Source organism: Melozone crissalis, unplaced genomic scaffold (assembly GCF_028551555.1).
Source record: "Melozone crissalis strain CALT ecotype California unplaced genomic scaffold, PUWL_Pcris_2 ptg000004l_1, whole genome shotgun sequence".
NCBI lineage: Eukaryota > Metazoa > Chordata > Aves > Passeriformes > Passerellidae > Melozone > Melozone crissalis.
Window position 1 is genome coordinate 44,775,933 of NW_026535782.1, and position 10,524 is coordinate 44,786,456.

At 40.4% G+C, this 10,524-nt stretch overlaps 1 protein-coding gene across 1 annotated transcript; it reads right to left on the reverse strand.

Moving 5' to 3' along the window:
* Window positions 1–4,311: 4,311 nt before the first annotated feature.
* Window positions 4,312–4,878, reverse strand: ASCL4 (achaete-scute family bHLH transcription factor 4). The gene has a single exon (XM_054280262.1). It carries the CDS (start codon window positions 4,876–4,878, stop codon window positions 4,312–4,314), a length of 567 nt encoding a protein of 188 aa, XP_054136237.1.
* Window positions 4,879–10,524: the final 5,646 nt, after the last annotated feature.

Consider the following 10,524-nt stretch of genomic DNA (forward strand, 5'->3'; position numbering starts at 1 on the left):
TCTCAGTGCAGATGGAAGAGATTGGTTAGGATTCAGTGCTGACATCTTATAGCCCTGGAACACAAAAATCTGCTGTTTGCCCAGAACCACACCACATCAAAACAAAATAATGGGGACAAGCAAGCTGCTTTGTGAGCAGCACAGTGAATGCAGCTTGGCTTGGCTTTGTGCTATATGAGCTCCAAGGCATCACTGCCCACTACCTTCCCCACATTTTCAACATTTCAGCCTCCCACAGACCATTCGTGTAGCTTTCCCCTCCCCAAAAAACCCCTTCAAAATACTTTTTTTTTTCTAGCTAGCTCCAGCAGAACAGGCAAGAGGTGACACAAAGCACATGTGCCTGCTCACAGCAGGCTGGTGCCCATGGGCTGGCTGACCATCACGCGGGGCAGTATTTGCTTTCCCCTCTTTAAGGACTCTACATTGGCACTTTTTTCTGCTCTGGTGCCACCAGTGCTCATGGACCATGTAGGAATTTCTTATCTTTGACACCTCTATCTCCATCCATATAAGAAGTGAGCTGAGGGGGTCTCCAAAATTTTCAAGGGTGTCTTCACTGCTCTAACTTGTTCTCTCAGCAAAGGCAACTTGAAGAACTTTTCCACTGCTCTGTTAGTGGATATAGTCACAATAAGGTAGAAAAGAATTGTGTAAGGATCATGTGGGAAATACATGAGTGAGAATTCACAGTGGATTTCTACTTACAAGCACACCTTCAGGCGATGGAGAATGGGGGTTACTAGGGAGAAGCACCTGCTGGAGTTGTATTTGGAGAGGTTTACCTTACTCAGTATTTTGGAGAGGTTTACCTTACTCAGCTATTGCACTTACCTCAGCTTACTTGCACTTACCTCAGCAGGGCTCTCCTGTTGGTACCTCTTCAGAGTCTGTCTTCAAAATATTTTGGATCTTGTTTTGCCTCCTGCCTAAGTATGCTGGAGACAAATGTTTTCAAAGATACTCTTTGTGTGTGTGTGTGTGGACATTGCCTGCTCATTTGTTCCAGTAAGATTAATTGGCCCTGATTGCTTTACTGTCTGAACATGACTTTTCTATAGGGCCTTCTGGCCCTTCTTAGAGGGTTAAAAGCAATGCCATGGCCAGGATAACACATCTTTAAAATGCTGATAATATCAAGAAGCAAATGGATTTGTAATTTAATGGCAGCAGAGAGAAGACTTCAGATGTCTGTTTTTTCCAGATTTGATAGAAAGATTAAAGTGGCTGCTTTTGGTGTGCAAGGGTTGGATAAAACTGTAGCATGGTTGCCTACACACAGCAGCATTCACCTTTCTTGTAAATAGTAATTGTCTCACGTGGAGAGAATTCTTCTGGTAACCATTTTTATTAAAGCTTTAATTTTCATGATGACAAGTTGGATCATTCTCTGCTTTAAAGTCTGATAATGATACACTTTAGGAGCTTTGAAAAACCCTTTGTCTAGACAGAAACAGCTTAATAAAGCTGGGAAATGTGGCATTTTGAAATGTGGCATTCACTTTAAACCTTTGCTGATGCCTGGACAAAAGCACCAATATTTAGGAAATCTTGTTTTTTATTTGCTTGTGCTAAAATTGTGCAAGAGGTTTGAGTAACAACAGGAACTGGGAAAAATAAAATCATACAACTTTCCTCAAGAGAGGGGTTCAACCTGTGACAGATTTTTCCTACAGAAAGAATTTCTTTTTCATCCAGAAATTAATTTTATTTTATAAAAGTAAATTAAAATACATGTGGCATTCTGGTTTTTTGCATCTTCAGCATTGAGGTTGGATTGGGAGATATTTTAAGGACATCTCCAGAACTGTTAAAGATATATAGTAAAAAAAAAAGTAGCTAGACAGCCTAAAGCAGTGATGGCCAAGCACAGGCCCAGGGTGGGATAACTTCCACCCCACACTGAGGAACATTCCACCTGAGAGATGAAAAGGGGCAGAGTCACTCCTTAGTCCCCTTCTCCAGCCAAATGCTCCCGAGAAGGTGGCACAGTGCACCATCTCTGAGGTTTGGGAATCAGAGGACTGATGCTCCTGGATATTTATCAGTCAGGGTCAGACCACTGTGATAGCAATCTGACCTAAAAATTCATCTGTGGCCTTATTTGATGTGTCCTGCCCAGGAAGTAATGGTCACTCTGGCAATTTTTATTTTTAATGGTTTGGTTTGATTTATTGTCATTATATCATTTATTGTCATTATATCTGAAGATGCTTTTTATCTTCAGAGTGCTTTCCAAAGAAGTTTCACAGAATTTGCCTCTGGCACTCTGAGGGGGCGTGTGTTTTTTATAGATAACCAAGATCTAATCTCTGCTTTGAGGGAGAAATGCAGTTCAGGCTTACAGAATTACCAGCAGCAATGCCACATTTCCAGAAATCTCAAAACTGAGTCAAAGAGAGAGACAGGGTGAATTTCTTGCCAGAGAAACACAAAGGAAAGAAGAAAAGCCAAGGAACAGTGGAACCCAATCAGACATTTGTACCCCTACCTTGCTGTCCTCTTCTTTCTTGGGTAAGAAATACAAACACTGCATAGCTGGAAATTAGTGCATTGGCTCTGGATCTGAACTGTCCAGGTAACTAAATCTCAATTTTTGAGTCTGGTAAACAGCCTCTGCAAAAGTAACAGCCCTTGGAGAAACAAAATGATCATTATAAAATGGAGCGGGCTCCCGTGTAAAGAGTAAGCATAACACCTGTGACTCCCATGGACACAGGAGCTTAAAGTGTACAAATGTTAAGAATAGTCTTCTAGAAAGCAGCCAAATATTTTTACACCAAATAATTTTTATTAGATGGCCAAAACACAAACCTGCTCCTTAGCTAAATTTTAAAATCGAGATGAAAAGTTTATTTTTATAGGTGGAAGTTAATATTTAATCCCTTTTCATTTTCTCCATTTTTTCCTGAGAAGTTATTACTTCTCTACTCCTGCAACCAGAGCTGTCCTGTTTGTGAAAAGAGAAAAAAGACACAGCCAGGATTAATTACATTTTTTATTTAAAGGAAATTTATGGACACATTTTGAGGTATTTGATCAGTATTTCTTCTTTATACATGAGTATAAAATTCAGGTGTTCAGTCAGAATGACACGAAGGAAAGACAAAAAGATACAAAACCATTTCATCAACACAAGGCCAAAAAAGCAAAATTTGAAAGGTGTGTTGAAAGTGGATGGGTAAAAGGTTTACCCCATATTCAGAATGGGATTTAAGCCTTGGAGAAAAGCAGGTTTGAAAACAAATTGGAGAGAAATTGTCATTTTAAGTAGATGCAATCCAAATTAAAGGTATTCCATAGATTTTGAGATATTAATTTTAAAAGCAGTGTCCTTTGAAAAAGTAAGACAATATTCTAAACAAAAGGAGAAATGCCTACATTTTCATGCCCATATGTTCAACATTTCCCTTTTTGTACACAGCAGTGTCTAAACGTTACAGGTTCTGTTTCTAAGCATATCATTTCTGACCTGCCAAAGACATAATCAAGACTATTTTGTCCATGAACTCAGATTTCAGAAAAGTAGGGAAAAGGCTTTCATTTTTTCAGTATATTGAGTGAAGCTTTGCTTCTGAAGATGCAGTTCTACAAAACTCTGTATCCCTCTTCCTAGCATTAACTGGAATGAATGTCCAGTTTTATTTTCCTGAAAATTATCCTTAGAATAATCACCAAATAGCCAGAGTCCAGTGTATGAGCTGTTTCTTTCACTTTAGAAGATGCTTTAAAAGAAATAAGTTTCAAAATATAGCCTTGTTTTTAGTTGAAAATTTGTTGTTTCATAAGTAGAAGTATTTCTGTGAGTTTTCTTAAATATTCAGGGAAAGATATATATCTAAATCTTACCTCCCCCAGTCCAAGTGTTTGCAGTGCAGTGCATCTCAGGTTAGCAGTCAGGAAAAACAGACAGTAAAATTCACTGGACAAAGCAGGAGAAAGTGATGGGGAATTCCCCGAAATTGATTTATCTGGTTTTACTCTCTCAAGTGAAAGGCAAAAGAAAATAGCACATACTAAAAGCTGAATGAAAAGTAGAATGTAAATGTTGCTCCAATTTATCAGTCCAAAGGAAGCTTAGTAACACAGCTGAAGCAACTTGCGAGATATCTGTTTGTTCACAAATCACGTTTAAGTTTTATACAGCAAACATTTAAAGTCCTTTGACAGATTAAAAATACCTTTTTTTTCTTGCCTTCCCCCTATCTGTTTTTCCTTTCCCTGATATTAATTTTCACCTGTAGAAAATTCCCCAGGGTTTGAAATTGCTTTTCAGCCAGTCTTGAAGCTTTCTGTGTCCAGAGAGGAGACCTAGCTGCCCATCTCCTCAAACTCACTGTAGGGGGATGACGCTGGAGAAGTTTTGGACTCTCCATCGCTGTTGCACTCCCGCGGGGAAGCCGGACTGGGAGTTCCCAGGCTCTCCTTGGCAGAGAGCGTTTCCTTACTGGAAGAGCCTAAGGGATGGCAGTCCAGCAAGCTCTGCAGGTGTTTGATGTAGCTTATGGCAGCTCTCAGGGTCTCCACTTTGCTGAGGCGCTTGTCGGCCAATTCCTTGGGCAGGTGCTCCCTGAGGCGCGTGTAGCCCTCATTGACGCAGCGCACCCGCTGCCTCTCCCTCTCGTTCCTCTTGCGAATGAAGGCAGGCTCGAAGGAATAGTCATAGATGCCCATGCAGCCAGGAAATGGGAGGTAGGAGATGCGGCCTGTGTGCCCACTGTAGGCTTGCTCCCAGTAAGATGGGTCCAGGTGGAAGGGAACCCCAAAGGGCTTTCTCAGGGGTACCCCATGGGCGTGCACGTGGCTGTTAGCCAGGGACACAGATCCTGGAAATGCAATCCTCTTCGGTAGTCTATCATCGTCTTTAGTGCTGTCCATGCTTCTTTTTTTCCTCACCCGTGGAGTGTTAATTCCTGAATTTGGCTCCCAGTGTATCAATCCAACATTTGTATAGGTACCCTGCCCCACAGGCTGCAGTTTCCTCCTGTGGTGTATAAAAACTCAGATCTCAAAGCAAGGCTAACAACACGAGGTCCACACTGTGCCTGGAAAGCCTTGTTGTTTTTATAGGGGTAGGATGCCAATTAATGTACAGACAGGTTTTGAGGACCATCACTCCCCAGTTTAAACCCTTCTTTTCCTGTGATCTTCATATTTCAAAAGATAATAAGAGGGTTCCTGTGTATTCCTTTTCTCTCCACTTGAAATTATGACCATAAGAGTTAATGCCAAACATAAATAATCTTCCAGGCTCTAAACACTTCTCATGTATTGTAATCCATGATATTGTTTGATATAATTGTCTCCAAAAGATGGGTAATTTGCAAAGTTTATAGAGATCTTCAAAGTTTTGGCAGAATTCCTCACTTTCAGGAACCAAGGATCTTCTGTCATCTAAAAACTACCCAAAGGCTTTTCACAATGAAATCCAAAAGACAACTGCAAGCTTTGTTGTTTCGGCTGCTCTGGTTTAACTGAACCAGCTCACAAGCAGTTTGCAAAACTTATATGGCATATCTGAAGCTTTCTGGGAAAGCTGAGACATCTTCAAAGGAAAGAGTGCTCTCTTGTGGTTGCAAGTCTTGTCAGATAAAGAGTGTACTACGTGCAAGCATAAAAGGAAAACTGCCTTCTTTGCCCTAAGAGAGGTTTTTCCAAGAAGTGCGTTTCACAAATTGAACATGAGAGTTTTGGCATTTTCAAACAGTTTTCAAGGTTTTGTGTGTTTCTGCTCATTGTAGGAATGTTCTGGTCATCCCTAAGAGAACTTGCCTCAGATAAACAAACACAAAGGTGATGCCCTGATAGCCCCATGTGTAGCTATTACCAGATGTTTACAAGGACTGGCTTACCTGATGGACCCTACACGCTGCTTTAATGGGAGAGCTGGAAGTCCCTCTTGACCCTGCCAGCTCTGCGCTGTGTCCTCCAGTTTGCCTGCAGCTTGCCAAATCAAAGAGGTGGACAAACTACAAGGACTTTTGGCAGTATAAAATCCTAATGCCCTTGTCTGTGTCTTTCCTCTGAGATACCCTGCTGTGTTAGGATCTTCCTCTGCAGCAACTTGACAGTCTTTGACTTTTCCCTTGTTGCTGTTCAAGAGCTCTGTTGTTACAGGGTTTTTTTGGTTGAAAACACATTTTCACATTAACTGAATCTCCTTTTTTGGCCATCATCAGTTTGGGGAATTGCATGTTTGGTCTGGGAGAGCTGTGGGAAGGGACAGACATGAAAAGGTACAGGTGAGTAGGCTCTATTAAAATTGGGTTTTTGCTCAAAGTGAAAGTTTCTGCCCTGTTTAGTGTTTCATGCAAAACTGCCTCAGAAGTGTCAGTAACTGAAACAACATTCTCCACTCTGAGAAATACATCTATGCCTCTGCTGAGTTAGAAACTAGAAGCAAGGATGTGAGTAGCATGCATTTTTGAGTCAGCCTTTGTGTCTCTGCTGGCCTATTCTGCAGCTTCAAAAAAACAGTGGTAATCTTCAAAGTAAGATGAACATACAGGCAGACCACTCCAGACAGACATGAGTGAGAACAGTCCTGGACTCTGGTTTATGTCAGGGGTAGAGTCAGCACCAAAATGGCTCAAAAGCCTGAGCAAAAATTACTAGGGAATGCCCCATGGTATGTACAGCTCATTGCAGATCAAATAAGTGAGAGTCCTTCTGCCTTTTAAAAAATTTTTGGAAACAGCTGATCAGGATAGACTTTTCAATATTACTTGCACTCTAAACTTCATTGTCCAGAAATATTTTCAGAAATGAATGCTTAAAGGAAAATAGCTCCTTCACTGTAGCACTAGGCTAGGCCAGGACTTCTAGTTTTCTCAAAACAAAGAGGATGTTGACCTCTAAGCAAATACCTGAAGCAGGCAAAAGCCATTTGATCTGTGTTATCATTAAGTTTAAAACACTGCTCTCTGGCAGCATTCCTGTAAGGAAATGGAAGTATGGCTCTTGGGGGGCTTGGCTCCCAGATCATTTCACAGCTCTCCATGACCTTGCCAGCAGCCTGGCCATGTACAAAAGGCAGGGTTACGTTTCAGCTCTGTCATGCAGATGCACTGTGCCCTGCCACCAGACCTCTTTTCTATGTTTACTGTAAATGCAGGCCACCAGCACTTCCCAGAGAGTCAGAATTGCAGCTGTGCTAATGACATCTTCTCTTCTGACAGAAAAATCCACGTTGCTAATCCTTTAGAGAAACACATGAAGAAAAATTACTGGTAAATTTTAATTGTTGACCTGAATTATTGAAGCTGATCTCATATCAAATGGACTCTGAAGTCTGAATTTGTTTGTGTGCAAATGAAATGAGAAAATATGCCACAGGCTTTTGATGAATATGGTATCTTGTTGACAATCTAATGTCACTTGCTCAGAAAGGGATTTGCCCCTGGGCAGAGAGCCAGAGCAAGGCCAATGCATCTCACATCCCACTGCAGGTCCTTGTTGAGAGCGTGAGCAGGATGAAAGCAATTCATCGTTCCTGTGCCGACTTCTGCACAAAGTCTCAGCATGTTTGCACATGCAGACACAGTGAAAGTAGTGGGATTGGACCACCAAAGGGAAAGGCTAATACAAATTCTTTTCCATTTTTACAGTAGGTTAAGACTACATTAATAATAGTCCTCTTTCAAGATGAGCCTTTGATCTTCTTTCTTACACTGTTTCTCCAATTAAATCCTCTTCACACCTTTGTCTGGATAAAGCTTTGACTCCAGAATGCAGGATCTGCTGTGCTGATACAAAGCAGATGGCCTGGTTTGCTTTTCAGGCAGTACAAATCAGGTGTTCACTGCTCTACAATGGCAGATACACATATTGTATGTTTATACACATATTGTATGTTTATACACATATTGTATGCTTAGCTTTTGCTTAGCTTTTTGGGTTTTGGCTTCATTGTTGTTTTGTTTTGTTTGTAAATACAAAGTCTAAATGGGGATGTTGGGAGGCTCCTTATACACTCCATCACTTACGGTATTCAAACAGGTTCTCTTCCTTTTCTTATCCTTCATTATAAGCACCTAATAACCTAGCCTAAATGAATAGAAAGTATTCTTGATATATCTAAAAATAAAACATTTAGGCATCTTCCTTCCAAAAATAACTTAGTTGTGGTTTTAATTGCATATATCCTAACATGATATCTGTAAGTATGTAATTTTTGTACAAGAGAACCCTCTACACATTCCCACTCCCACACGAACCATAACCATGAATAACACTACTGACATTACACAGTGAGTTTGAATTACTCTGAATTATTCAAAGAAACAGCTCCTCCTTGACCCTGTGTCCCTCTGTGTATGAAAAGAAAGTCATTGGTGGAAATACTATAGTAGAAACACAAGAGTCAGCTGAACACGTGCAAGTCCACTAACTTCCCGACAGAAGATGTCCTTGCTGCTTTATCTGGGAACACATTACTAAAAAGGAAGAAGAAAATACACCAGGAATTTAAGAAGAAACTCTCACAACACCGTGCATTTCTTACATTGAAACTCTCATAATATTGTGCATTTCTTTTATTTTACTGTGCTGTAATTATGCCAAATTCTAGTATCTATTATACATATCATACATTGTCTAGGCTGCTGCAATTTATTATCAGATAGAAAAATATGTAATTAAAAAAACACCAAACCAGATTCTCTTGTTAACTGCTCACACAGAATTATAGAATAACTTTGCAGGAATACAGGATTGAGTCAGTTTGTGTCTGTCTTGTCCTGTTTTATCCTTAAGCACGGATCATCTCTTTCCAAGCCTAGACCTAGAAGGGAAAGCTGCTCATAGACTACCTAGGCTTCCTACTGTGACTATCACCAACATACTGGCCTGCAAAGTGCTGACAAGCCAATAAAAGGTGATGAGAAATTTGGATTTTTGGTGGTAAAATGGCTTTTTGCATAATCTTCATTGCAGTGTTATCCTGCTCGGTGTAAGAAAGAACCCAGGGTCAGGTTTGCAATAGCAGAAGGGAACTGATTGTATGGAGACATGGGCACGGTCCAGAAGGGACTTTGGCTCACACTGCAGGGAAGGATTGAAGCATGTTTACTGCCATCTCTTTCCCCTGTGGTTTCAGAGTCTCCCTTATCCTTCTGTATATCTCGAGGATCTGAAGATGTCTTGAAAAATAGCTCAGCAATTTGTTCCTCACACAGCAAGCACTGCTATAAGTGTCAATAAATCAGGCTTTCAGGAGACATAGTGCAGTTGTCTTATCAAAACACTTCACATATAATAAAAGTGTTTGGTATATAAAAAAATATCTTTCCTTGCAGAAGAAACAGTTCCCAAATGTGTTTTATCACAATACCTTGGGCATGCAGCATACATCTCTGTAGACACAGATTAACTTCTCATTCAGTGACACTTCATATTATCACTGGCTTCCTTTGATACTTCTGCTTTAAACTGGTAGTTAAGATATCACTAGTTCAAGGGAGTAAAGTGACTACAAAAAAAGCTGGAATCTCAGAAGACTCATGCTTGACAGTAGGAAAAAAATACTCTTATCTATGTATGACTACATCCAATCTGGCTCATAGGCTCAAAGTATTGCTTTCAGCTTAGATAGTTGAAACAGCACAAAGATTTCAGTGCCAGGGCACTTCTGCTGTAGAATTTTAGTATCATAACTGGAATTAAGACAAGCTGAGGGCTTGGGATAACCTAGCATTTCAGGACAGAACTGAGATGTACTGAGTGTGACCATGAAGTTTAAAGGATGAAAACTGAAAATGGAAGGTCTTCTGTCATCTTCTATTAGGGAATGCAAAATGAAGAGAGAGACTTGGGCTTGTAGTCATTCGCTGTAGGTTCTAAGAAAAATGTGAAGTATTAGCACCAACATATTAGACATGTTAGACTACATGTTAGACTACACATACAAAAATGAAACAGACCTAAAGCCCCCATCACAGGATTAGCATTCCATAACAACCTGAGGACTTGGCGAGTTCTTTTTTGACTCGCTGAAATAATGGTTGTGGGCCAATTCAGATAGTCAGTCAAGGTCAGGTAAGGATTATTTGGCTTGGTGGAGGAGAGGTTGTAGGATATTCTTTTGGTCACAAATTACAGAGACTTGGACTTACTTTGCTTAAATGTACTCCTTTAGATGTCAGATATTTAGACTAAACCCATTATGCAGGTCCTAGTTTCAGGCCATAGACACAGAAAGGCAGATCCAAAGGGAATTCTGCTCACACATCTCAGACACCTACTTCAGGAGGAGATTAAGTACTCTCTGCAGCAAACTATTTCTCTCCTTCAGCTACAGAGAGAGCTTGAAAAAGAAGTGTATATGAGGCATTCGACTTTCTGACAAAGCCGAATGAGAGTCTGTTTCCACCCCCAGAAGAATCAATAGGTTTGTACTGGACTAAAACAACCTCTACATTTAGGCCCTTTAGATCATAGAATGATCCTTACAGATCCTACATTTAGGTTCTTTAGATCAAAAGACAGCAGACAGAAAAATACTTTGCATTTCCTCCTGTGCAGACA